We start from the raw sequence: 27,667 nt of genomic DNA on the forward strand, positions 1-27,667 counted from the left end.
CCCCCACTGCAACTTGAGACCATTGCTCCTTGTTCTGTCATCTGCCACCACTGAGAACAGCCGAGCTCCATCCTCTTTGGAACCCAGATAATAGCCAGATAATCCTGCTGTAAGAGTGCCAATGCCTGAGATGATGGGGCGTCCAGAGTTTCCGGGTTTATGGATCTTGGGTAGCAGATAGAATACCCCTGGTCGGGGTTCTGGGGGTGTGTCCATGTAGATTTGTTCCCGTACTGTAGCTGGGAATTTCTTGAGCAGATGGTGTAGTTTCTCTTGGTATTCCTTAGTGGGATCAGAGGATAGTGGCCTGTAGAATGTGGTCTTGGAGAGTTGCCTGGCAGCCTCTTGTTCATAATCCGACCTGTTCATTATGACTTTTTGTAAAGTCCAGGTGGCTGGACTTTACAAAAATGAGACAAGCCATTTACAATGCACACTTCACTTCTCTACAGAGGAAAAAGGACAGTAAGCTATCTAAACGCCTACCTGCCACAGGGGGCTACAACAGTGGTACCCTCAACTCATCTAACAACATTGTCAATCTTTCCAACCACACACTTAGCCCAGCAGAAGAGTCTGTCCTATCTCGGGGACTCTCTTTCTGTCCCACCATCCCCACGAACACGATACAGTTCTGTGGTGATCTCGAAGCCTACTTTCGTCATCTCTGACTCAAGGAATATTTTCAACGCACCACTGAACAGTGCACTGACCCACAGGAACCCTCCTACCAACACTACAAGAAGAAGAACTCTGCGTGGACTCCTCCTGATGGTTGAAATGACAGACTGGACCTCTACACAGAGTGCTTCCGCAGACGTGCACCGGCTGAAATTGTGGACAAACAACATCACTTGTCCCATAACCTCAGCCGTCCAGAACGCAATGCCATCCACAGCCTCAGAAACAACTCTGACATGATCATCAAAGCGGCTGACAAAGGAGGTGCTGTAGTCATAATGAACAGGTCGGATTATGAACAGGAGGCTGCCAGGCAACTCTCCAAGACCACATTCTACAGGCCACTATCCTCTGATCCCACTGAGGAATACCAAAAGAAACTACACTATATGTACCTACATGCCTCCAGCTTCCATTCAAGACACACCACACGATCCATTGTCTACAGCCAAGCCCTAAGATACAACCGAATTTGCTCCAACCCCTCAGACAGAGACAAACACCTACAAGATCTTTATCAAGCATTTGTAAAACTACACTACCCACCTGGGGAAGTGAGGAAATAGATTGACAGAGCAAGATGGGTACCCAGAAATCATCTACTACAGGACAGGCCCAACAAGGACAATAACAGAACACCACTGGCCATCACATACAGCCCCCAGCTAAAACCTCTCCAGCGCATTATCCACGATTTACAACCTATCCTGGAAAATGATCCCTCACTCTCGCAGACCTTGGGAGGCAGGCCAGTCCTTGCTTACAGACAACCACCCAACCTGAAGCAAATACTCACCAGCAACTACACACCACACCACAGAAACACCAACCCAGGAACCAATCCCTGTAGCAAACCTCGTTGCCTACTCTGTCCCCGTATCTACTCTGGCAACACCATCAGAGGACCCAACCACATCAGCCACACCATCAAGGGCTTATTCACCTGTACATCTACTAATGTTATATCTGCCATCATGTGCCAGCAATGCCCCTCTGCCATGTACATTGGCCAAACCGGACAGTCCCTCCGCAAAAGAATAAATGGACACAAATCGGACACCAGGAATGGTAACATACAAAAGCCAGTATGTGAACACTTCAATCTCCCTGGTCATTCTATTACAGATTTAAAAGTCACTATCCTTGAACAAAAATACTTCAGAAACAGACTTCAAAGAGAAACAGCAGAACTAAAATTCATTTGCAAATTCAACACCATTAATTTGGGCTTGAATAGGGACTGGGAGTGGCTCCCTCATTACAGAAGCAGCTTTTCCTCTCCTGGAATTGACACTCCTCATCTATTATTGGGAGTGGACTACATCCACCCTGATTGAATTGGCCCTGTCAACACTGGTTCTCCACTTGCGAAGTAACTCCCTGCTCTCCATGGGTCAGTATATAATGCCTGCATCTGTAACTTTCACTCTATGCATCCAAAGAAGTGAGGATTTTACCCACGAAAGCTTATGCCCAAATAAATCTGTTAGTCTTTAAGGTGCCACCAGACTCCTTATAATATGAATATTACCACCAGGAGTTTGGGAATTCTTTTACTGTTTCACAGTTATAAGTTTCATTGCATTTATTATTCTTTTCAGAGTAACAGCTGTGTTAGTCTGTATCCACAAAAAGAAGAACAGGAGTACTTGTGGCACCTTAGAGACTAACAAATTTATTAGATGCATCCGAAGAAGTGGGCTGTAGTCCACGAAAGCTTATGCTCTAATAAATTTGTTAGTCTCTAAGGTGCCACAAGTACTCCTGTTCTTCTTTTTGTGTATTATTCTTTTGTTAATCTCAATAAAGCTTTTATCAATTTGGTATTGTCCTCAGGGTAAGTGTTTTTGCCAAGGACCCCAAGAGTCCTCTCCTGATATAGAACTCTGAGTTCTCGGACCCTGTAGTCTGAATTGGACAAGAACCTATAAATCTTCTGGTCAGATGCAATCAGTGGCGAGCCATAACAATTAACCCATCAAATTCAGGTCAACAATCTTTATAGTTCAATATCCTCATTCAGTGTCTCTGTTATCAGAACTCAGTTTTATTTGACTGGGGAAGTTATGGAGAACACGCTAACCCTTTAATGTCAACATTTCTTATCTCTTTCAAACATGGCTTTTCAGGGGACTTTTACTTAAAGTTCTAGCATCACACTTGTAAATTAGTAAAAAATCTTGTTAGTAAGTTTACCTGTTGCATTTTGAGGGGTGTTTTATTTTAGGGCCTTGATAATTGTTCCCCAACAGTGGGCACCCCGGTCAAAACAGTATAATGTGTGTGTGTGTTGTCTCCAGCCAGCTTGTGCGCTTACTGTGAATCTACACTACCCCAGACCTAGCGTGTCCTATCTGGATTTATGTTTGGATGGCCTTGAATTCTTTCTGCTTCCCAGCTAAGCCACATTGGAAGCGCTGATAAGGGTTTCTCCACTCCATGTATCTCACAAACAATAGGAGCAGGGGGAGGGAGAGCATTTATACCCCTTTCTGCAGAGCAGGGTGCTTTTGATTAAGTGATTTTGTCTTAAGCAAACAGTCTGGTGGCATGGCTCAGGGCTCATCTCTGGGTCAGCTGGGCTCTTGGCTAATGGCCCCGGAACTGTAGGCTCTGAAAGGGTTCCTTTATTTAACAAAGGACAAGAAATGCAGGGCTGGGCTGTGGAATGGGGCCTTTCATAATTTCTAATGCCCCATTCTAATCTGGCTTCAAAACTGGCTGGCTCAGGGGCAGGGAGGGGATAGGGGGCCTTTCCTCTCTATGGGGCACAGACTCCAATCTGTCCTCAAGGCAGGCGGACAGGCTGGCTTAGGGTGGTAGGGAATGGAACACAGGGTCTTTCCCCTCTAGGGGATGCTGGCTCTGATCTGGCCCCAGGGTGGGGATCTGGCTGGTTATGGGGGGTGGGAATGGGACACAGGGTCTTTCCCCTCTAGGGGGCACCAGCTTTGATCTGGCGGCAGGGCACTGGCTGTCTCACGGGGCAGAGAACGGGGCCTCTCCCCTCTTGGGGGCATCAGCTCTGATCCAGCCCCAGGGTGGGGATCTGGCTGGTTATGGGGGGTGGGAATGGGACACAGGGTCTTTCCCCTCTAGGGGGCACCAGCTTTGATCTGGCCACAGGGCAGGGCACTGGCTGTCTCACAGGGCAGAGAACGGGGCCTCTCCCCTCTTGGGGGCATCAGCTCTGATCCAGCCCCAGGGTGGGGATCTGGCTGGTTATGGGGGGTGGGAATGGGACACAGGGTCTTTCCCCTCTAGGGGGCACCAGCTTTGATCTGGCCACAGGGCAGGGCACTGGCTGTCTCACGGGGCAGAGAACGGGGCCTCTCCCCTCTTGGGGGCATCAGCTCTGATCCAGCCCCAGGGTGGGGACTGGCTGGTTATGGGGGGTGGGGAATGGTACAAGATGGGGCCTTTCCCTTTTCTGGAGCACAGGTACCAGGCCAGGGAGAGGGACTGGCTGGCTCAGGGGTCATGCTGCCTGTCTGCACCGCCCGCTGTCCCGACTCCCCCCTCCTGCTCAGGCTTTCCAGCCCCCGAGGGGGGTCTGGCTCCAGCTGACCTGTGTGCCCCCCCCGTCCGTACTCCGCACTGCGGCTGGCCCGAGAGCCTTCTCCTCTGCCCCAGCAGCCGTCTGTGCCCCCCCCTCCCCCGGGTCAGGCGGGGCGGGGTGTGAAGGCGGGAGGGAGCCGAGCCGAGCCCGACTAGACGCAGGCAGCCGAGCAGGACGCGGGACGGCCGGGCGGGGTGCCCAGCCATGCGCCCCGCGGGCAGGCGGGCTCGGCGCCGGGGAGCAGGTACGGGGACCGGAACACGGCCAGGACCCCCCGCCTGGTGTGGACGCGGGGTAACGCGGCTCGCGCCCCGGGGGCTGCAGCGGGGTGGCGCCGGGCGAGGGGACCGGGCTCCCGGTCACAGGGGCTGTAACTCGCCGCCTGCGCTTCCCTCCAGCCCGGGGAGATCCCCTGCGCTCCCCCCGGGCAGTGCGGGCTGGGCTGCGGACCTGCAGGGGGGCTGTTTGGGGCTGTGGAAATGGACCCGGGTAGCTGCGGGCAGGCGGCCCGGGGGGGGGGGGGGTGGCGTCTCCCCGGCTGCGGGGCCAGACTCGCTCCCCGCCGTGTCGCGCTGCTAAGTGAGTGCTAAATACCCCCCCCCCCCGCTGGGCGAGCTCTTTGCATTCAATCTACCCCCCCCCCCCCGAGCCCTGGGCGCCCCCGGCGGGTTTACCTAGCGCCGCTTTTCAAAGGGCTTTGTCTTGTTAAACGTCCAGGTGTTTCCTGGGCTCTGCGCTCCCGGGGGGGCTGGAAGAGGCGCTGCCCCCTCTCTGCTTGGAGCCCCTGGCTCGGGTTAAAGGGGCACCGCTGGAATTAGCCGGTTCCCCCTCCCCCCTGCGCTTCCCCTTCCTCTCCCACCCGCACCTGCAATTTTGGGTGACAAGCCTTCACCTTCCTTTTGTTGCTGTGTGACAGACCCCACAAACCGAGCACAAAGCACATGAAAAAACTCGGTCAGAGATGGGAAAGCTCACCTGTTTTCCTCTCCCCTCTCCTGATCTCAGGCCCTGGCCGGGCTCCCACAGTGGGGACGCTGCTGCGGGTGCCAGTGGGAGTTATTTTGTTAACTTTGAGCTGAGACCTGTTGCTGGTGTCTTTTGTAACAGCAACAGGTAGAAAGGTTTCAGGTAGAGATGGGATTTGGTTTTCTGATTGATGTCCCTTTAATCCCCGAATAACCCCATGTGATTGGTCACCTAATGGAGACCAAACACTGATTTCCTGTGGTCTGTAAATACCAGCAAAAGGCCCGCGCTCTGGTCCTGCACCAACACCGTTTGTCCTGGAACTTGGACACATTGGAGGTAATTGCTTCACTTTCCTCTACGCTTCCAGATCTCTTCACAGTTGATCACAATAGTAACTCTTGGGCGGGCACTTCCTGGCTGGGGGGGGGGGGGCTCTCCTCTGCTTTGGTGCTGGTTCAGAGAAGGGTTTAAAAACTTAACGAATCAAACCCTCTTCCATCTTGGATGAGCCCAAATGACCCTTGCCTGGAGGCAGGGAGACATAAAAGTAGCTGTTGTGTCCCACTTGTGGCTTTTAAACTAATGGAAAAACTTGCTCTTGCTTTAGCCCTGTCTACACTCGGGATATTTTCCTGAAAGCTGTGGCTGGTGGTGGAGAGTTTGAGAGGGCTTCTGTCTCGTTTCATGGAACCCAGTGCAAACCTGTTAGTATTGCAGTTCACATCTCAGTCCTGCAATGGACAAGTTCATGGACATGTCCTTGGATAAAGCAACAGAGGGTCCTGTGGCACCTTTAAGACTAACAGAAGTATTGGGAGCATAAGCTTTCGTGGGTAAGAATCTCACTTCTTCAGATGCAAGACTTGCATCTGAAGAAGTGAGGTTCTTACCCACGAAAGCTTATGCTCCCAATACTTCTGTTAGTCTCAAAGGTGCCACAGGACCCTCTGTTGCTTTTTACAGATTCAGACTAACATGGCTCCCCTCTGATACATGTCTTTGGATAGACTCAGGCATTTCACAGGAAGCTGGAGCTGTGCAGCCAAATAAAGAGGAATAGAAGATGCTGTCTCTATAGGATGGTGTAGCCTTGCTTATAAGGTTGATTCATGCTGTAATGCAAGGAGAGATCCCACGTTCCCAAGACATGTGGGCGACAGGGGCTGAATCACTTGCTGATTCCCTGTTCTGTTCATTCCCTCGGGGGCACCTGGCACTGGCCACTGTCCGCAGACAGGATACTGGGCTACGTGGACCTTTGGTCTGACCCAGTCTGGCCGCTCTTACGTTCTATAAGGTAGTTTGCTGAGCATCACTAATTAGGATTTAGGATTAGTTTGGCATGAAGAACTGATGGGCAGGTGACAGGAAGCCACGAATTAAGGGCAGTTATAAGGTTATTGACAGTTGAAGATGAGTCTAAGGAATATGTATCACCTGAACTTACAGGTGTCAGCAGTGGGGATGTTACAGAAATACCATGGCAACTAATTGACAAAAGCTAATGAGGTAAATAGGTAACTAATTAACAGTATGGTGACTCCCCCCCCCCCCCCCAGAGATATGGGTGTGGAAGCTTAGATAAGAAAAAGAGGCCAAGACACATGAATATGCATGAAATCAAGGGCCTGTCAGCATAACCCACTAGAAGGGATAAGCGATGACCTGCTGACAAGCGCCTAAGGACTGTCTGGGATGGAGAATGTGACAAGTAATGCAAGTGCTGGTCATGTGCCCTGCTGGGAGGGGGTGGGCGTTTGCCTGGTTGGCTAATAAAGATAATGGTTAAGAAAGGGCAGTGTGGTGTCCCTCTAGCCTCTCTCCTGTAGCTGATCTGGCGGCTGACCCTACCCAGACCACTGCAGTATAGACCCTTGCCTAGGGTGACCAGACAGCAAGTGTGAAAAATGGGGACGGGGGTGGGGGGTAATAGACGCCTATATAAGACAAAGCCCCAAATATTGGGACTGTCCCTATAGAATCGGGACATCTGGTCCCCTCTCTATCTCCCCCCCCCCCCCCCCCCCCGGGTGGGCTGAGAGTAACTTAACCCCACGCTTCAGCTACAATGCAGTCTAGTTAGTATTGCTGCAGGAACCCGAACGCTTGTGTTTCCTCACTCAGACTTAATGTTGCAATAACATAGTTCTTAGCTTTTCTCTCTCAGACATTGAAATGGGTCTGTCAAAAGTGCCCAGTTCGGGCCCTGTCTACCCCGAGGGGGAAAGGCGGCGGTGGTGGGGAAGGCAGGTACGAGGGTAGCATCCCAAACTTCTGCTAAACTAAACCTACAAAGGAAAAAAACTAGGGGAGCAATCCGGCCCCAGTGAAGTCCAAGGGCGCTTTGCCCTGGGGCCGTTGTAGGCCAGTACTTCACCCCCAGGGATTGTGCCCTGTGCTTTGTGTCTTGGTGATGGAGAGAGGCCGGAAAGCTGTGCACATTTTTTTGCCCCTGTTCTGTTTTCTGTACCTTGGCGCTTGTCTGTGCGCCAGTGGCTCTAACTCCCCGGCCCAGTGAAAGCAGTCCAGCCCCTAGCATGAGGCCGTCCTGCCAGGATAAAAGGGCTTTGACCAGCGTAGTTATTCCCTGATGGGGTGGGGAACAAGCCACACTAGTGTAAGGAGCTTTCATCCCAGTACTGTTACACCAGTGCAAGGCCCAGCGTGGATGGGCCTTGCGCTGGTGTAACGGTACCCGTAGGTGAGCGTGTCCCTACCCAACGTAGCACAAATGGTGTGGAAAGAGCAGGCCTCGAGCCTGCAGAGGGAGACTCGGGGGGTGGGAGGGTCTACGGGGACCAGAACGGGCAGGAGCTGCTGAAACAAGGGCTCTCTTCCTCTGCAGCGGGTGTTAGCCTGAATCCCACCCCCCTTTTCCCCAGTTGATGGGGGTTCACAGGTGGGTCAGTGTCCTGTAACCCCTCGCCCATAAAAACAGGGCAGGCTGCTGTAATGTTAAAATCACGCCCAGGAACAAAGCAAGCCCCGCTGAGGGGGAGGCTGGCCTTGGCGGGTTGGGCCTGGGCGGCAGGGCAGTGCTTTCGCTGGCACAGCGATGTCTGCCAGGAATGCCGGGGGAGGTGGGAGAGAGAAACACCGGAGCTGTGCTGGCAAAGTTCTGCGGCCCGTGGGCAGCACAGCCGGGAGGTGGTTTGCTGGGAGAGCCCTGGGGGTGTCTGCGCCAGCAGTGTAGGCTCAGCCTCTGCTCTGTAAAAGTTTTTTACAACTTTCCTGATGGAACCTATGGTTTCCACACCTGTTCTTGCCAGTTTCTTACCGTGTTTTGAATGACGTTTTCCACAAGTCAACTTGGAGGGGAAGCGTGACCTGAATACACGTCATAGTTACACAAACCACGAACCCAGCAGCTGCTTTTGTGCTTCCTGTTGGCACTGCACCTGATCTTGGCTGACAGCTCCGTGTTTGGCCTCCCTGTGCTGGGGGCAGGTGCGGAGGCTGTTCCTAGTGTGGGTGGAGGAGGATGCAGGCCTCAGTCTCTTCTCTCTTCTCTACTGAGCAGGGCTTTGCGTGCTGGGGAGCTGCCGCCCGCAGGAGCCATGGTCACTTTCTTCACACAGGAAGTCCAGCAACTGCTGCACAACAAGTTTGTGGTGATCGTGGGGGATTCCGGTGAGTCAGCCTAGGGGATGGCGGGTTCCCTTGACCCCTCTTGGCCAGGGTAGAGCCGAGCTGTCTTTGGCTCCAAGTCCAAAGGGGGTTTTCCTGCATGCCGGGCTGCAAGCCCCCTGCAGCCCCAGCTGGGCTCTCTGCCTCGCCAGCAACCATGGTCTTGCCCTGGCTTGCACAGACAGAGCGGCTGTGTGGGGTAACCCCCTTCCTTGGCAGGACTGGCTGGGTACAGGCAAAGGGAAGCCAGGCCTCTGAACTCACCTCCTGGGGCAGGGGGAGGGGAGTTTAAGCCCTGCAATGAGCAGAGTGGATTTCTCTGACTTCCCTCTGGTTGCCCTGTCATTCTGGCCCCACTCCGTAATTGAGGCTGGGGTGTTCCCTACGCTGGGTGAGCTGGACCCATGTCTCCGCTCCCAGCACTGCCCTGGCACTCCCAGAGTCTGTGCAGCACGACTGCCCTGCCCACCCCCAGCACGGCAGCTGGCATGTCGTCTCATTCCTGACATCTGCACCCACGCCGGCCGCAGCCCGCCACGAACTCCTGGCCAGCGCAGACACGTCCGATTCTGAGCAAGGGCCTCTTCCACCCCGCCCCGAACGAGCCCTGGGGCTGGTTCTTGCATTAGCGCCCAAGAGGCGAAGATGTTGCTTCCCTGGAGACGGGTGATCCCTGGGCTATCTCTGTCTCCGTTTTTCCCTTTCAGTCCAGCGATCGGTTTACAAGGACCTGGTGTTGCTTTTGCAGAAGGACGCTCTCCTCAGCCAGTCCCAGCTGAAAGCCAAGGTACCATGCCTGCGAATCCGGAGCAGCCAACCTCTGTCCCACAGGGCTGGGGAACTAAACCACACCCGGCCACCATTTCCTTGGGCCTCCGGGCCCTTGGGTGCCCCCTGCTGGGCCTTGCGCCCCCGACAGCCGTCGCTTCTGGTGCAGTCAGCTCTGGTGTGTGCTCCCCCTCTGGGCACAGCTGAGACAGAACCAGTTTGGGTGGCGACTGGTGCTGCATAAAGAGAAGTGGAGAAAACGAATCTGGTTGCCTGGTGGCCAGTAGCCGGACAAGCCGGTGCCCTCCCAAAGGCAGGCAGAGTGCGCGGTCCTGGCTCCAGGCCCGGCTCAGCAGTACAGGAAGCAGCTACAGCTTGTTGGGTGTGGGCCAGCTGTGTCCTCTACCAGCCGTGTTGCTTGGCGGGGGAGGATGGCTTCTCGTTTCCGGTGGGAGGCTTTGAAACCCAAATGTAGCCGAATAAGCAGAACAGTCTTGGGCCTGGTGCGTGTGTGCGCGTGCACACACACGCACACACGCCCCCGGCTCGTCCCACTGGCTGTGGTGCCACATGTAGGATTAGGGGATGTCTTGCCACGTGAGTGCCCCCTGCTGGCTGGTGTTTGGAATAGCATCGTCCCACTGCGCTCCCCCCGGCTGGGCTCAGACACTGCAGCCGCCCAGAGGGAGGGTGAAAGTGGTGATATCCCGCAGTGGTGGGGTGGGGCCTTGAGAAGGGGCTGGGAAGCTGCCTGGCCTGGGGACCCGTGGGGTTCGGATATGGGGAGGGGACGGAGGGGCACACACCTACAGCCCCTAGTCTTGTAATTTGGGTCCAGGGGGAGGCAAGGCCTTGTGGTTAGAACAGCGCTGGGCAGGAGCTGGGGCTCTGGGCTCCGACCCCAGCCCTTGCCCTGGATCGCCCTGTCCTGGGGCAGGTCCGCTCCGCTGTGCCCAGAAGAGGTCTCGTGTCACTCCCTCGCTCACGGGAAGGCTGCAGACCGTGGCTTGGTAGCTGGGTGTAGCTCTCTGGGCTGGGACGGACAGAGGATGACCTCCGAGGGCGCTAGCCAGACAGCGGCCATGAGAGAGCATCGCTCCATTGTGGGTAGAGCCTGCACATGTACAGAATTTATATCCGCGGAGCTGCAGGGCTCTACCGGGAACTGCAGCCGTGAAAGCAGCAGCACGTCAGGCTGCCGCTCACAGGAGCCAGCGCCCTGCATGGGCAGCTCCCCCCTGCGCGGCTGTACCACCCCCAGCCCCATCTCCAGCCCTGCCTATGGGGCAGGTACCAGGCTCACCAGCTGCTGTCCCTGGTCGCACTAGTGCGTGCAAGCGGCTCGCACACCTGGACTTGCACACACTAGTGCGACCAGGGACAGCTGCTGGTGAGCTGGTGCCTATCCCAGTGGGCCGGGCTGGGGGCGGTACAGTCACACCAGAGGAGCTGCCCGCGCAGGGCGTTGGCTCCTGCAAGTGGCGGCCCGGCGTGCTGCTGCTTTCGCCGCGGCTGTAGGTTTTGTATCCGGGCAGGGCTCTCGTTGCGGGCAATAGGAGGGTTCGGGGACCGCGCCAGTGAGGGCTCTCTGCGTCCTGTCTCTGCCAGGGGGAGCTGAGCTTCGAGAACGACTGCCTGGTGGAAGGCGGCATGCGGGGCGAGATGACCAACGGCACCAACTACAGGGAGGTGCGGCAGTATCGCACGGACCACCACCTGGTGCGCTTCTACTTCGTCACTCGCATCTACTCCGACTACATGGAGAGCATCCTGGCTGACTTCCAGGCTGGGCCCCAGCCCGACGTCGTCATCATCAACTCCTGCTTATGGGACGTGAGCAGGTACCCGCTGCTCCCCCCGCCCTGGCAGGGTAACTCGGGCCTCTTCGGCGTCACTCTCAGGGAGAGAACTTAGCCCCTCCGGCTGCCAGAGCCTGGCCAGTGCAGCTAAAGGAGACTCTCCGCTGGCAGTACAGGGCCTGTACACACAGATCAGCAGTTCCGAGTCCGTCCAGCCGAGGGCAGCGCTGGGCACATAGGCGTATGACAGCTGGTTCATTAACACCCCTGTTGTTGTGGGAGGTGACCAGATCTGAGAAGGGAACTTTGTGGGGCCGGGTGCTGTGGCTGCCCAGGGGTTACAGTGCGGTTCTGCTTGGGGAGAGCAGCAGAGTAAAACCAGCGTCTCCTGACTCAGCTCATCTGTCCCGTCAGTTCACGGAGCCTCCGTCCCCCTTGTGCGTGTGCAGCCAGCAGCGTTACTTAGTCCAATCCAGTCTGAGAGACCTATGCAGGCCCCGTGAGGACCCAGGAGGGCATTGGCTCGGCCAGCACCAGTGACGGGGCTGCCGACCTGCTGCCTGCCCAAGAGAAGGGCGCTTGGTCCTGCGTCTGCCCTGGCTGTTGGCCCAGGCCCACGGTGTCTGAGCACCTCAGGGTGCCACTCACGGTGCTCTACTCGGGGGTGTGGAGGAGGTATCTCGGGGGCCCGCTCGCTGTCTGTGCCCCTCTAGCTTCCCCCTTGCCCTGCAAACTCCATGTCCCACGCTGGGGGATGGTGGGGCAACCTCCCCTCCCTGCCCCTGGCCGATGGTGGCATCTCAGTACAGAAAAGCCTGCCTGGCCAGCCTCGCCTGTAGAAATGGGTGTGAGCCGTTGCTGCTGTGGAGAGCCGTTTCTGTAGAGTGGCTGGCCAACAGGCTCCTGCCCTTGCCCAGTGCCGCTCGTGAGGGCCAGAAGGATCCTACCCTGTGTCTGTCCTGAGGGCCATGACTTCTGTCTGCTCTGCCCCCCTGCAGGTACGGCGCTAAGTCCATGAAGCAGTACCGGGTGAATCTGGAGAAGGCCTTTAACCGGCTGGACAAGGTGCTGCCCCATGCCTGCCTCCTGGTGTGGAACATGACGATGCCCGTGGGCCACAAAATCATCGGGGGCTTCCTCATCCCAGAGGTAAAGCAAACTGCAGCTTCGCCCCGGACCCCGGTGCTGCTGGCTGGGGGCGGGGGTGCGGCTGGGACTGGGATAAAGTACTGAGTCCAGGGGCAGGGCCAGCCCACGGCTCCCCGACCCTAGTGCCTTGTCTCTGCTCTGGGGGCTGGTACCTGCTGCTGCACTGCTCTCCAGCACACGCGGGCACACCCCTCTGGTCACATAGCCCCCCACTGGGCACCCTCCTGGGACAGGCTTGTCTGAAATCCTCGTCACAGCTCCCAAGTTACCCCGCTGCCTCCTGCGGCCGAGAGTGCTGCTGGGGGGGTGAGGGGTTCCCTTCAGCCTGGCTCTGCCTCGTACTGGCTGGGCCTTTGCTGTGACACGATGGGACTGGATGGAAACAGGCCTCATCAGCTCTCACGATCCGCTTCCTACTCTGAAGTCTCCGAGCCAGAGACTTAAGGGATGTTAGATCATCTTGTCTGGCACAGGCCAGAGAAATTCCCCCAGGTTTTCTAACCTTTTAACCATTCTCCTGGCTCTTCTCTGACCCCTCTCCAATTTATCCACATCCGTCCTGAATGATGGGCACCAGACCTGGGCACCGGGATCCCAGCAGTGGTCGCCCCAGAGCCAGATACAGAGGGAAAATCGCCTTTCGATTCCTATTTGAGATTCCTCTGTTCATGCAGCCCAGGATCACGTTCGCTCTTTGGGAGTTCCTGTTCCGCTGATTAGCCACCACCAGAGGCACTGGATAGAATCCCCTGTCCTGTTTGTATGGCCTGCGTCCTTTGCTCCTAGAGGTACACACTGACGCTTAGCCGTATTAAAACACACACTCTTTACTTGTGCCCCGTTGACTACGTGAACCGGATCGCTCTGGATCAGTGACCTGTCCTCGGCGTTATTTCCCGCTCCCCCAGTTGTTGTGCTAGCTGCAAACTTTCTCGATGAAGAGTTTTTCTGTCAGTTCATTGATAAGTGTTCAATAGAGTAGGGCCAAGAACCAATCCCACAGGGATGAGGATTCTCCATTTACAATCACACGTTGAGATCTATCAGTTAGCCAATTTTTAATCCATTTAATGTGCGCCGTGGTGATTTTATATTGTTCTAATTTTTTAATCAAGATTTTGTGCGGTATCAAATCAAATATTCTGAAGAATTCTAAGTATATTACATCAACTCTATTACTTTCATTAATGAAACTTGGTATCTCATCAAAGATATCAAGTTAGTTTGATAGGTTAATGGAAAATAGATCCTACGTTGAGTTGCATTAATTGCATTATCTTCTTTTAATTCTTTATTAATCAAGTCCCATGTCAGCTGCTCCACTACCTTACCCGGGACCGATGTCAGACTGACAGGCATATAACTATCCTGTTATCCTTTTTAAATATTGGCACAAAGTAACTTTCTTCTGGAATTTCCCCAATGTTCCAAGACTTCCAAGGTCCTCAGTCAGCTGCTTTAAAACTCTTGGATGCAAGTGATCTAGACCCGCTGATTTAACAATACCCAACTTTATATCCTCTGTTCCCCCCCAGCCCCCCGTATACAGAATAGAAATGTTTATTGAACGTTTGCCTTTTCGGCATTATTCTGCATAATACCATTTCCATCGAATAACGGACCAATACCATTGTTAAGAGTCTTTTTGTTCCTAATATTTAAAAAACTCCTTTTTACTGTTCTTAACTCCTGCTGGTCATAGATTTCTCATTGTGTCCCTTGGCTTATCAATTTTCTACAATTCCTGTCTTTTGATTTATGTTCATTTTTATCCATTTCCCTTTTCTTCCATTTGTTACATATTATTTTTTAATTTTGTTTTCTAGCTGTCTTCACTTCCACTCTAAACCCAGGTCAGTTTTCTAACCAGCACATCCTTCTTCCTCGATTGTGGCTTTTGGGGCATCTAATTCTTAAGCTGTCCCCCCCCCCCCCCCAGTGATCATTCCCATTCTCCTCATTAAATTCTTCCTCTCAGCTGATTTGTCTCCTATTTGTTTCCATTGAAATTGGCCCTATTCAACCACCAAAGATACGTTACTGGCCTGGACTTTATTCTGTTTGCGCCTTATAAATGTGATCAAGTCATGATCACTTGTACCTAAGCTACCATTAACGTTTACCATTCTCCTTGCCACTGGCTACCTGGCCCTGCCGCAGGAAACCGCGTTCTCTTCTTCCTCCCTGCATTCCCGAGCCTCTGCCTGCACCCAAGGGGTTAAACCTAAACAGGCCCAGGCAGGAAAAGCCCCCAGCTGGACAGGCTGGAAGGGGGTGGGAGCTCTGGGCCCTAGCACTCCAGCTGGCATTGGTGTTCCCTGTCCCTGCCTGCGGCTGTTGGCAAAGGGGCCCTGCACCCCCAGGAATGGCTGTGTCTGCCGGGCCATCCCGCTGTCTTGTACCATCCCCAGGAGTGAGGTGTTCTCATGGGGCCAGCTCCCTGGAGCGTGGCCCTCCCCGTTGGTGGGAGCCCCGCTGGCCTGGCCTGATGGCTCCTGTCTCTGCCTCCAGCTGCAGCACCAAGGCAAGAAGTTGCCCCTCAAAGTGATCGAGGGCAACTTCTATGGGGCTGTCCTGGCCAGCAGCCACCACTTCGACGTGCTGGACCTGCACTACTACTTCCGCTTCGACGTGCACCACCGCAGCGGGGATGGCGTCCACTGGAACCGGGCCGTCCACCGCAGGGTCACCCACCTGCTGCTGGCCCACGTGGCCGACGCCTGGGGCATCGAGATCCCAGAGAAGAGACCCCAGGATGGTGAGTGGGAGAGGGGCTGACAGTGCCCAGATACCATGGTGACGGGCATGCTGATGTGGATCATCCCTCAGGGGGCGGCACTTGCTGCTGTTGGGAATGGGAGGGGGTGGGCGTGCGGTGGCGGGACGGGAGGAGGGAGTGGGGGTGGGCATGCTGGGGTGGGAGATGGCCACGCAGCTGATGGATCCGCTTTTCCCTTTCTTCAGGTTGCTTTCAGGCAAATGCTCTGGAGTGGGGCTCGCAGCCCACCCCCTGCCTGGTGCCCCACGCTGCGCCACTCGGCCCCTGGGGTAAAGATCTTGGTGGTGGTGGGCAGGGGCTGTGGGCACCTCCTCAGGTTGGGCAACCGCGCGGGAGAGGCTGCTGGGGAAGGGACCCCCGTCCGCTTAGGGGGTAGCCTGATGCCGGCTCCCAGCCCCCTCAGCCAGTGTCTGGCTTTGGTCACCTCTCTCCTGCTGCTGACAGGGGAACTGGCTGAGTGCCGTGCTGTCGAGTGGGGGGTGGGCACCTTCCCCACACTCGTCAGGGATTGCCCGTGGCCGTGTCCTGATGCTGATGAGGCCCCTATGGGTGGGGGGTGGGGGACAGGGCGGTAGCCCCCAGCTCTTCTCCTGAGCCCCCCCACCCCTAGCTCCCTAATGCCACCCACTGCACCCAGGTCGTGCCAGTGGGGCTTTGGGTACGGTGCCCGTGTAGGTCACTGCTGCCAAGAGCCAGCCAACGCGTTGCTGGTGCCTCTGAAATCTGGCACGTCCTGAGGACGCAGTCTCCGGAGGCCGCTGCCCCCCGAGAGCTGCAGGGGGGCTGAAGCAGGCTCGGAGCCCTGGGAGCGGCGTCACGGGGCCCTGCTCTCGGAGCTGCCGGTGCTACCAGCCCGTGGGGAATGAGCTGACCCGAACTTGGCCCTGGTCTCGAATGGCTCCTTCTGCCCCTTCTCCCCGCACAGCCCCCCTTGGATTGGAGTCTTTGTCCTCAGCAAAGGCTCTCAACCCTTCTGCCCGGCTCAGCTGCCGTGACCGTCCCAGGCGCCGCGCTCAGTAACGTCTCTGCCTCTGCAGGGCCCGAGTGGGACAACAGCCGCCTGTCCTGCATGCCCCAGCCCAGCACCTGCCCGCCGCCCCCTCCGCCCTGGCCCCCCTTCGACTTCTGCTGCCCCTCCAAGGATCCTGTTTTCCAGGAAGACTCCCCCTTCTTCCCCAGCCACGCGGGGCCTGGCACGCCCCTCTCCGGATACATCAGCTTTGACAACTGCCCCGGCTACAGTGCGGAGGGTAGGTCCTGGGTCCCACGCTCCTGCTGCACCCCCCTTGGTGCGCCTGGCCCCGGGGGATTCTCACTTGGCGCTCACGCCTTCCTGCCTCAATCTCTCTCTCCGCTCCTGTTCAGTCTGGCCTGGACACCTCTCTCTCTACTGCCTCCTCCGCAGGTGGCCTGTCTCCTCTGTGATCTCTGCACAATCTGACCTTTCCTCTCCATTCCCACTGCTGTCGCCTCTCCGTGCCCGGCTCCTTCCTCGTCTGGCCGGCTGCAGCCTTCCTGGCTCTGGCATGGCTTCCCTCCAGCCCTGCTGCGGCCAAAGCCTAGAACCAGGAGGCTGCTCAACAAACTAGAAAGTGACTGACCTGTGGGACTCTCTGCCACATGACGTGACTCAGGCCAAGCGCTTAGTAGCATTTCAGAGGTGACTGGACCTGGTACATACAGAGTGGCTGCAGTTACGCTCCAGAGGGTTAGAGCGGGGGTCTAAATCCTCCAGCTTGGGGTCCAAGCCAGTCCGGAAACGCCCCTGGGGGCAGGTTCATAGTTGGGCCTTCTGGGATTTCTTGTACCTGCCTGTGAAGCAGCTGGCCGCCTGGGCTGGACCGTGGGTCTGATCCGATGGGGCAGTTCCCATGTTCCTTACGGCTGTGACCGTGTATCCCTGCCCCGACTGCTCTCCCGCGGCCCAACGCGCTCCTCGTCTTCATGGGTCTGCTGCCGCCTTCCTGCCCTGTGCTGGTTCTCACGCTCGCCTGTGACTCCTGGTCCTGCCGGCCCCTGTCCGCTCCCCCCCTCTGCTCCCTCTGCTGCGTGGCTCGGATCTTACTGAGCGAGGAGAGGCGTGTCTCTGCTATCGGCAGGCAGGTGGGCAGCATCTGCTGAGACCTCGGTGTCCCACTCCTTCTGCGCGGGTCCCCTGGCTCCCCTCAGCCCGGCTCGATGGGAAAAGCGTTGGAGCCGGGGCCTGGCCTCTCCTGAATTAGGGTTACCATATTCTGTGCCTCCAAATGGAGGACACTCCACGGCCCACGGCCTCGCCCCCAGCCCCGCCCATACCCCCACCCCAACCCCGCCCCCTCCCCAAAGTCTCCGCCCCCTCCCCTGCTTCCCGCGAACATTTGAGTCGCGGGAAGCCTGAAGCAGGTAACGGGGGTGTGGGGGGAGGAGGCGCGGCCCAGGCTGGCCCCCGGCGGCTCCAGCCTGGGTCGGCTCGGGCCCTGGGGTGCCAGCCCCGGCCGACCACCCCCGGCCCGCCCAGCACTGCCGGCCCCCGGCGGCCCGGCGCACCCCCCGGCTCCCCGCGGGCCCGGCTGACCGGCTCCCCGCCGGCCCGGCTGACCGGCTCCCAGCCCGGACCCCGGCCCGGCCCCGCGCCCCTGCGCCCCTGGTTCCCGGCCCTGCGCCCCTGGTTCCCGGCCCTGCGCCCCTGGTTCCCGGCCCGGCACCATGCCCCCGGCCCCGCACCGCCGGCCCCGGCCGAGCACCACCCAGCCCTCCCGATTTTCCCGGACATGCCCGGCTTTTGGGGATTTCCCCCCGGACGGGGATTTGAGCCCCCAAAAGCCGGACATGTCCGGGAAAATCCGGACGTATGGTAACCCTACCTGAATAATCATGGGTCGGAGCCCGGCTCGGGATGGGGTGGGCAGAATCGCTGAGCCAGGCGGGCTGACCCATAGATCCTCTGGTCCCAGCTGTGCCCCCTGCATGGGGGGATGGGTGTCCCAGGGGATTCAGTAGGGGGCGCTCTTCCCCCGTTAGCGTCATACCCAGGCAGAGCAGGGGCTGGCCGAGATGGGAAAGGGACGAATGGGAGCTGCAGGGTGGCAGGTAATGTCTGTCATTGGACCAGCTTCTGGTGGGGAGAGAGAAAAGCCTTCGACCTACACAGAGCGAGGCATATTTGCAGCAGGCCTGGGTCAGCGGACTGTGGCTTGCAGGACTCAGGCTGTGGGGCTAAAAGTTGCAGTGTAGACGGTCCAGCTCGGGCTGGAGGCTGGGCTCTGGGACCCTGCCCACTTGCAGGGTCGCAGGGACGGGGTTGTGGCCCAAGCCCGGATGTCTACACAGCCATTTTCCAGCCCCGCAGCCTGAGCCGGTGTTATCCCCTGTGTGGACGGGGTGGTGTTTAGCAGAGCTAGTTAACACCTTTCCAGGCACCACTGGAGATGAAGTGCCCTGTTAAGACCCTACCATGGGAGGGAGAGGGAGGGTTAACCCACTAATGCCTCCCCCCACCACCTTTTTATTTTCTTCCCTCTCCTATTTCTCCCCCGCCCCCATGACTGGAGAGGTGTTAACAGGCCACTTCATCTTGAATGGTCCCTTGAAACATGTTAACTGCTGACCCTCCCCAATCTGTTCCCTCCCCCCCCCTCCCAGCACCCTGCCCAGACCTGTCTGTGTGGGTCCAGCGCTCGTCTCTCTCCCCACCAGAAGTTGGTCCAATTAAGGACGTTGCCTCCCCTACCTGGTTTCAAGAATTGTCCTGGGCTCCTGGCCCAACTCCGACAGAGTAACCACCTCTTCTGACCCCCCCCGCCCCGTCGAGCTGTGTGGTTCTGCAGCCCTTCCTGGCCGGCCTGCGCCTCGTTCCATGGCGTTAAACACCCGCCGTGCTGCACCAAGGAGCTGGCTGCATTTCAGCCCAGGCTCCAGCCGGTGAAGCCCTGGGAGAGCTGCAGCCATGGACGATCTTCCTGCCTGTGCTCCCTGCTGCCGGAATGGTGGATTAGTGTTTGCTCGGAGGGGCTCGGGCGCCGGGACTGGCTGGGCCCAATCGCCAGGCACTTGACCCTCTCTCGTCTCTCCCCCTCGTCCTGCTTCTCGCCCTAGGTCCTGGCAGCGGCTTTCAAGGTTTCTGGGGCGCACCGCACGCTCTGCCGGCCCCGGGGCCCTGCCCCGGCTTCTCGGGAAACCCAGCACCCAGCTTCCCTCCGCACCCCCACAGCCCGACCAGGAGAGGCCGCGGCGGGCGCTCCCACGGCTTCATCATGACGCGGCAGCCGGTGAGGTGGAGGTCTGGGCACCCCTACAACAGGCCCCACTACAGTTGCTACTGAGGGGCCCTGCCCCCTGGCAGAGCTGGGCGTGTCCCCCCGCGGGCGGGCGGGCGAGCTCCCTGCAAAGGGCTCAGCTCCAGCTCTGAAGAGACTCGGGTAGGGTGGCCGTGGCTGTCTCCATGTGCGTGGCTGGCACAGGGCACCCTGGCAGGGAGGCGGCTGGCGCTCAGATGGTTGAGTTATTACATGTAGTATTTGGGGGGGGGGGGGACGAGGGCTGCGGGGGCCTTGAGAGAAGGGGCTGTGATCTGCCAGCGCCGTATGGCTCAGAACAAAGGCCCCGCTATTGGGGACAGCGCTGAGCACCGCCCCGGGAAGCACTCCGTAGACCAGGCCCATGGGGGCGGTGGCTCTCGCCGAGGGCCCCATCCTGCCAGGTTCCTGGAGCTGGTCGGGATTGGCAATCATGTGGGGGAGGCGCTGAATGCCAGCCATCTGCCAAGGGGGTCCGGCTGTCCAACCTGAGTCTCTCACCAGCTTTGAGTCCAATTCCCCCACCCCATCCGCTGCTGTTACAAACCTGCCCAGATGGGGCAGACAGGGAGTGGTTTGCCCCTGCCAGGCTCCCGGCCCCGGACTGCCATGGCTGTGAGCTGGCCAGCGGCCTCACCCGCTCTCCATGGGGTTCTTAGGCCTAGTTTGTTTCTTAATCGTTGCTCTGTTTTCAGCACCCTCCCTGGGGTGTTATTTCACGAGGTGGGTCTGCACTACAGCCCCCCATGCTCCTCCCTGGGGGCTGGGGTGGGGGGTCATGCTGCTCTGAGGTTGCTTTACACTGGCAGGCTGTAGGGCCGAGCCCTTGGTGGCTCACTGCACTAAAACCTTCTAGCCCCAGCCCGGCTCGCTGGCCCAGACCTGTGCTCCGCTGCACTGAGCCGATCAGGTTGCACCAGAATAACTGTGACTTGAGTCCCTTCCTGGCCATCCGCCCGCAGGCCCGGGGGGGTGGGAGGGGCCCTGCTGCGGGCACAGTGGTTATTGAACAGGAAATGCTGTTCACAGGAAGTGTTCTTTTGTGTTTTGTTGACTTGATAATAAAGCTTTGACTGACTGGAGGCTGTTGTCCATTTGTCCTCCCCCCAGTGGCTGGCCTATTAGATAACAGCCTACTACTGCACCCTGCTGCTGGAATTATTCCCTTAGCTCACGCAGCCAAGCTGCTGGGTTCAGACTCTGCTGATGACTTGTGGGTGGCTCCATGTGCACAGGAGGGAGGCTGAATGGTCCTTCGCCTTAATCAGGCTCAGGGTGACTAGGGTTACCATACGTCCGGATTTTCCTGGACATGTCCGGCTTTTGGGGGCTCAAATCCCCGTCCGGGGGGAAATCCCCAAAAGCCGGGCATGTCCGGGAAAATCGGGAGGGCTCGACCGGGGCCTCTTTGTCTGGGGTCGGCGGTGCGGGGCCGGGGTTGCGGGGCCGGGGGCATGGTGCCGGGCCGGGAGCCGGGCCGGGCGCGTGGTGCCGGGCTGGGGGCCAGGCCGGGCCAGGGTCGCAGTGCCGGGCCGGGCTGGGCGTGGGGTCGGGGAGCCGGGCCGGGGTTGGGGAGCCGGGCCGGGCCCGCGGGGCCGGGAGCCGGGCCGGGGTCGGGGAGCTGGTCTGGGCCCGCGGGGCCGGGAGCTGGGGTCGCGGGGCCGGGAGCCGGGGGTGCGCGGGGCTGGGAGCCGGGGGTGCGCCTAACCCCCAGGCCCAACCAGCCCCTCCCGGGCACCAGAAGCCAGGCCCAGGCCAGGCGCCCGTCTCCTCGGGCCCAGCTCCGCTGGCAGGTACAATGGGTTCCGTGTTGGGCCCTATTGACACGGGGACGTGGTGCTGGTCCGTACCTGGCTGCCGGTCGGTGGGCAGGACGCTGGGTCGGGGCTGTTTGCGTTAGCGACGCTCCAGGGGCTGGGCACAGAGCGCCCGCAGTGCGCTGGGGTTCCCACCCGCTCCGTCTGTGTAGGAGCCAGGCTGGGCTGCCTGCCAATGACCGAGGCTCTGTCCCCTCGGGCGGCAGAATGGGCGGGGGGGAGGGGGGACGGGGGACCTGCCAGGGAGGTGATTACATCTGTTTGGATTAATCAGCTAAGCTGTGAAGCAAACAGGGCTGCTTCCCCCTCCCCGCGGCCTGCCAGCCCATCCTCCCTCGCCAGCTGTTGGGCCATGGGGCAGGTGGAGGTGGGCTGGGGAGGGTCAGTGTTTGGGGGGGGTTGTCCCTGGGGAGAAGCGGGGGTTGTAGGGAGGCTGGGGGCAGGGGGTTAGGCTGCTCATTGAGTGGCAGGCACGCTATAGGGTCAGCTATTGGGAAGGGGGGTGCACACTTTGGGGGCTGCGGAGGGCTGGGCAGTGCCTGTGGGAGGGGGCAGGGCAGGGACTAGCCAAGCGGCTGGGCAAGGCCCTTGTTGCTGGAAGCGGGTTACACCAGATGGGTGCCCCTCCATGCCAGGAACACACCATGGCTTTGTGCTTTGTTGAAAGCTTGTGTCCCTGACATATTTGGGGTGCATTGCGTCATACACCAAGAAGTGCTCTGCACTAAACCTGACAAGGGAGACAGACCGAAAGCTGTAATAGACAACGTGGTGCAGATTGTTCACTTCATACACGCTCGTCCCCTGCTTCACCGTCCGGGTGGGGAACTTGTGCACCAAATTGAAACAGAAGATGGAGACCTCGTCACGCCCACTGAAGTGCGGTGGTGACGCCATGGTAAAGTCCTGGGCCGTTTCCTGGCACTGCCTCCAGAAATCCAGCAGGTTCTTGCTCAGAAATCTCAAACGGACCCAGAGTTAGAAGATGAAAACTGGATTTTGGATGTGGCTTTTCTCGTCGGCATCACTGGTCAACTGAACGTGTTGAACGAGTCGTTGCAGGGGAAAAAAAATCACCTCTGCCCACACTAATTGTAGGGTCAGAAAATTCATGCTACACCTGCAGTTAATGTCAACTCAGTTACCTCCACGTGATGACACTCACTGCCCGCATTTGAAAAAATGCTGGACAAACACTGATCAAGGAACTGAATCTGATCCGTCAGTTCACAGACAAGTGCTGGCTACGCTGGCAGAGCGTTTCGAGAACCGCTTTTCTTCTCGGAGAGCTCTGAAGCCCTGCCTCTCAGCGCTCTCACATCCATTTGTGTTTGATCTGGGCAAATGTGGAGTGGTATGGCAGAGCTCTGGGGGGGATAAAAGGGAGTTTGAGGAGGAATTAATTCATGTCTGTGCCTTGGATGAAGATGAAATTAACCAGCTAAAGAGGAAAGGTTTACGAGAACGGTAGTTGAATACCTCTGGTCTAGTTCTCCGGCACAGCATTGCAAAGCTGATGTCAATCTTTGGCTCGACATACCCAGGCGAGCAGACGTTTTCTGCTACGGGACACATCAAATGCAAGAAACGCAGCAGGCTACTGGATGGAAAGCTCAGTGCTGAATTGCGAAACACCTGCACAGCCCTTACTCCTAACCTAAGCAAGCCTGTGGCGGCCCGAGCCAAGCAGAATTCACACTGAGTACGATGTAGGTAAGCTTCAGTATTTCTTTTTTGACTAGTTGAGGTTGGTGACCGTTCTATTAATAAATGAATGATTAAACATTTCTATAACTTGTTATGAAATATTCAGCGTGTATTAAATGGATTTAATTTTATTCATGGGGTCATGGTTAGTGCACATGTCCGATTTCAATCTTGCGGCCCACTGAGATAAAGGAGGGCCACTCATGCAGCCCACTCACTAGCCTAGGTTGCCCATCACTGGGCCAGAGGGACCCGGAGCTGCTGTGACCTGGTGGTTCCTGGGAGGAGGAGTGGGGGGAGCTCAGACTGACTTGGTTCCAGCCGCTCAGCTGACAGAACCCGTCTCTTCCAGCCCTTCCTCCACCAGCTCCCCTCCAGGCCTGCCCCACGCCTCACACCAGCCCCAGCCGGGGGCACATGGGCAGACAGGCCGTTCTCGCTTTGCCAGGCTGGGTGCCAGAGGGACAGGGTAGCTGGCTGGAAAGGGCCCCAACCCCGTCCCCCTGCAGGTACAAAGCGCCTGTTCTCCCACGCTGGCTCATTGCCACAGGCAGCCGCGGGAATTCGCACTTACCCGTGGGCTGAAGCTCGGCAGGAACCTCTCCCCCCGCCCCCGCTTTGGTTCATGCAGGCTATCGGCTGTGCACACACGAGTGCCAGAGCCCCATGCTGTATGTGCACGAGGACACACGCAGGCCGCAGCACATTTACAGGGGGCCAGGCAGGAGTGGCTGGAGAAGGAACTCCTGGCTCCTGTGTACAAGCCCCCCCCCCAGGCCCAACCAGCCCCTCCCAGGGTCAAAGGGTGAGTCCGTGCTGGTGTAACCCCCCTGCCTAATGGGGAGAGAGCTCTTTCAGCGAGCTGTGGGGTGGGGGTGAGTCATGTCTGGGGCAGCACCATTAGCCCCCCCCAGCCAGAAGCTTCTGGAATTGGGTGTGATAGTTCTGGGTGTGCTCAACGGGGTCCCCTAGCCAGACTCAGACTCCAGCAGGGCAAGCGGGCAGGTGCTTTGCAAAAGGCCCTGGTGGGCTGGGAGAAGCCGAGCCCAGGAGCAGGCAGCAGGAACTTGCCCAGGGCTGGGATCGAGGGGTTCAGAGGGCGGGGGGGGGGGGGGGGGGAATCAGGAATGGGGCAGGGGGTTGGGGCACGGGAGGGCGGCCAAGGTGCAGGCTGCAAGCGGTGCTTAGCTCAGGCAGCTCCCAAAAGCAGCGGCATGTCCCCTGCTCTGGCTCCTATGCGGAGGTGCGGCCAGGAGGCTCCACGCACTGCCCCATCTGCAGCTGCCGCCCCCACAGCTCCCAACCAATGGGAGCTACAGAGCTGGCGCTTCGGGCATGGACAGCACGTGGAGCCTCCTGGCTGCCCCTACGCCTAGGACCTGGAGGGGGACATGCCGCTGCTTCCGGGAGCCGTGCGGAGCCAAGACAAGTAGGGAGCCTGCCTTAGCCCTGCTGCCTGGATTAATGGCCCAGACACGAATGCTGACCGGAGCCACCAGGGTCCCTTTTCGAATGGGCATGCCGGTCAAAAACTGGACACCTGGCAACCCTACTTGGCCGATTGTAGAGATATGGGGATCAAAGACTAACTGAGACTCACCCGGCCTAACCCTAAGCTTTTGGGAACTCTGCATTTCTTCTCACAGGGTTGCTGTGGGGACCGGCCTGTTTAGATTTCATTTCTTTTCTTTCTTGATGGATCACTGCAGATAATGGATGTCGATCATAAAGTAGCCATGTTATGGTGTAAAAATGAAGTTAAGTTTCTTTGTCATAAGATTTTATAAAGTTGGTACTTAAGTTCATGCCCTTGGCTTTTTTGGGGACGTGAATGTGGGGAAATGGGCCTGTGCAATCCGTGCCGGAAATCCTCAGGGACAATTCTGGGGCTCCAGCTGCATTTCTAGGGGAGTTGGGGGGGTTTTAGGGACTGGCGAAGGGCAGTGAATTCTAGCCCACCCACCAGGCTCCTCGCATGGGGCCGTGAAGTGCCCAGAAAGGAGCAGCTCTAATGCCGTTGTTATCGTTCTGGATTCTTCCCATTCCCAGCAGCAGCAGCCCCGCTGCGGGGGGCTGGAGGAGGCAGGGGGTTAGGCCACACATTGCCAGATGAGCAGCCCCATAGCCCACCCCACAGCCGGGCAGCATGGAAAACTTCCTGCCGTTTTCAGCTTTGCAGCAGGGCCTGGTGCAGCCGAGTGCTAGGGGCTGCACCAACACACCGGGAGGGCCGAGCCCATCTTGACAAGGCAGACAACGAGGTGGTCAGGGGATGACTTGCCCAGGGCCCCGGCAGCTGGAACCCAGGGCCCCTGAGGCCCAGTCCAAGGACCGAGCCCCCAGCACCTCACCCTGGCTCAGCCAGAGGTGGAAGGGCCATTGTGGGGCACGGAAGGGGAGCGGGGCACCATGGCCCGTTCAGTCACGAGACTCTCTGCAGCGCTGCCGGGGGGGGGGGGGGGAGGAGAGGCAGTGGCCCTATTAGGAGCTGGATGTGGCCTACCAAGGGCCAAATGGCCCTGCCAGAGCCACTGGGGTGGGTCACCCTTAGGGTTACCATATTTTGTGCCTCCAAATGGAGGACACTCCCTGGGGCCCCGGCCCCGCCCCCAGCCCCGCCCCTGCCTCTGCCCCCTCCCAAAGTCTCCGCCCCCTCCCCTGCTTCCCGCGAACATTTGAGTCACGGGAAGCCTGTAGCAGGTAAGGGGGGGTGTGGGGGGAGGAGGCGGCAGCAGCAGCCCCAGTGCTGGGGGCTGGAGGACGCAGGGGGTAAGGCCATTTTCCACTGCATGCATCTGATGAAGTGGGTTCTAGCCCACAAAAGCTTATGCCCAAATAAGTTTGTTAGTCTCTAAGGTGCCGCAAGGACTCCTCGTGGTTTTTGCTGATACAGACGAACACGGCTACCACTCTAGGCATTTTGTATTCTCTGCAAATTTTGCCACCTCACTGTTTACCCCTTTTTCCAGATCATTTATAAATATGTAGAACAGCATTGGGCCCAGTACAGACCCCTGGGGGACACCACTATTTACCTCTCTCCATTCTGAAAACTGACCATTTATTCCTACCCTTTGTTTCCTATCTTTTAACCAGTTATCAGTCCACGAGAGGACCTTCCTTCTTATCCTGGTGCAGGTTACTTTGCATAAGAGCCTTTGGTGAGGGACCTTGTCAAAGGCCTTCTGAAAATCTAAGTACACTATATCCACTGGATCCCCCTTGTCCACATGTTGACCCCCTCAAAAAATTCTAGTAGAGTGGTGAGACATGATTTCCCTTTACTAAAACAAGCTCTGTTCTCACACCCCGCCGTAGGTAAGGCAGGGCTGCTTGCCCCAGCACAGTCAGGGACTGAAGCACAGAGCGGCTAAGTGACTGGCCTAAGGACATCCAGGCAGGCTGTGGCGGAGCAGGGCATAGCACCGGCATCGCCCCAGTCCGAAGCTAGCGCCCTAACCACTGCACCACCCAGCCTTGCGCTGGGCAGGATTAAAACCAGGCATTCCTCCCGCTGCGGGGTCTGCTCTCCACCAGCCCCTGGGGCCCGGCTCAGCGGCTGCAGGAGTGCCTGCCCTGGGAATGGCTGGGGAGCAGCTGATGCCGCAGAATCCCAGCTGCTGGCTGGTGACAACAGTGCAGGGCTTTCCCCCTGGGCGGCACCACCCAGCCAAGGACCCCAACGGATTGGCACCTCCCAGCCCCTGTGTGCTGTGGGGCTGGGGCTCTGGGGTGCTGCATGGCGCTGGCACACCAGGGTATTGGGGTCACGCCGCTCTGGGAGACCCATAGCTCCAGCTAGCCGCCCACGTCCAGTCTCAGCTGCGCTCCCCTGGGTATGTACCCAGCCGGCTAGCCTGAGCTACTGCAGCCACACGGCTACTTTTAGCCCGCCAGCTCAAATCAGAGCTAGCACGTCTCCGTCGACTGCCCTGGGAGCCAGCCGCCCAGCTGTGCCCTTAGCGCTGAGGACACGAACCCCCAGACAGAGCTGTGTGCTCCGGCCAAGCGGGGCGTTCACACCCTCGCTCGTCTCCTGCCATGGCTGCTGCTGCAATCGATACACCTCGCACTGCCTGGAAACGGGTGAGCGAGCGGGGCTGTCGGGGAGGTGCCGAGGACTCTGGGCTGCGAGGAGCAAGAGCAAGTGAGCATGTGCACCCAGGGCTGCCACGTGCCCGGCCCACCAGGGCCAGCAAAGAGAGGTCGATCTGGATAGGGTCCGTCTTCGAAAGGAGATTGCAGAACTAGCGGGTTCAGAGGAGGGCAACGGGGACCAACAAGGGCCTGGAAAAACCTCTCCCATGAAGAGATCAACGAGCCTGGGCTTGTTCACTCTTATCCATCTCCTCTCTAAGGTGACGTGTTCAACATGAATAAAAGAACGAATGGGCTACAGAACGAAGATCCAGCGCTTCTGTTCTCCTTGTCTCAGGATACACCAACAAGGGGACAGCCAACGAAAGGCAAAGGTGGGAATTGTAAACCTAGCAAAGGAATTGCCTTTTCCACACGACACATAGCCAGCCTGTGGAACT

The 27,667-nt window shown here is 58.0% G+C and overlaps 1 protein-coding gene across 2 annotated transcripts; it reads left to right on the forward strand.

The window, feature by feature from the left end:
- The first annotated feature begins 4,406 nt into the window (after positions 1-4,406).
- On the forward strand, positions 4,407-20,477 carry PCED1A (PC-esterase domain containing 1A). 2 transcript variants are annotated; one of them, XM_054031101.1, is made up of 9 exons: positions 4,407-4,484; positions 8,730-8,839; positions 9,544-9,623; positions 11,213-11,445; positions 12,402-12,552; positions 15,064-15,310; positions 15,517-15,600; positions 16,369-16,581; positions 19,406-20,477. In XM_054031101.1, exons 2-9 carry the CDS (start codon positions 8,767-8,769, stop codon positions 19,630-19,632), a joined length of 1,308 nt encoding a protein of 435 aa, XP_053887076.1. In that variant the 5' UTR covers positions 4,407-4,484; positions 8,730-8,766; the 3' UTR covers positions 19,633-20,477. The 2 variants fall into 2 exon arrangements, with proteins under 2 accessions (XP_053887076.1, XP_053887078.1); XM_054031103.1 differs by lacking the exon at positions 15,517-15,600.
- Positions 20,478-27,667: the final 7,190 nt, after the last annotated feature.

Source organism: Malaclemys terrapin, chromosome 5, assembly GCF_027887155.1.
Source record: "Malaclemys terrapin pileata isolate rMalTer1 chromosome 5, rMalTer1.hap1, whole genome shotgun sequence".
Lineage (NCBI taxonomy): Eukaryota > Metazoa > Chordata > Testudines > Emydidae > Malaclemys > Malaclemys terrapin.

What these genes read in the sequence shown, in the direction of transcription:
- PCED1A (XM_054031101.1), top strand. Translation starts at nt 8,767, where the DNA reads ATGGTCACTTTCTTCACACAGGAAGTCCAGCAACTGCTGCACAACAAG. An exon ending in AGTCCCAGCTGAAAGCCAAG is followed by an intron (nt 9,624 to 11,212) that starts GTACCATGCCTG and finishes TGTCTCTGCCAG; the next exon opens with GGGGAGCTGAGCTTCGAGAA. An exon ending in GGGGCTTCCTCATCCCAGAG is followed by an intron (nt 12,553 to 15,063) that starts GTAAAGCAAACT and finishes CTCTGCCTCCAG; the next exon opens with CTGCAGCACCAAGGCAAGAA.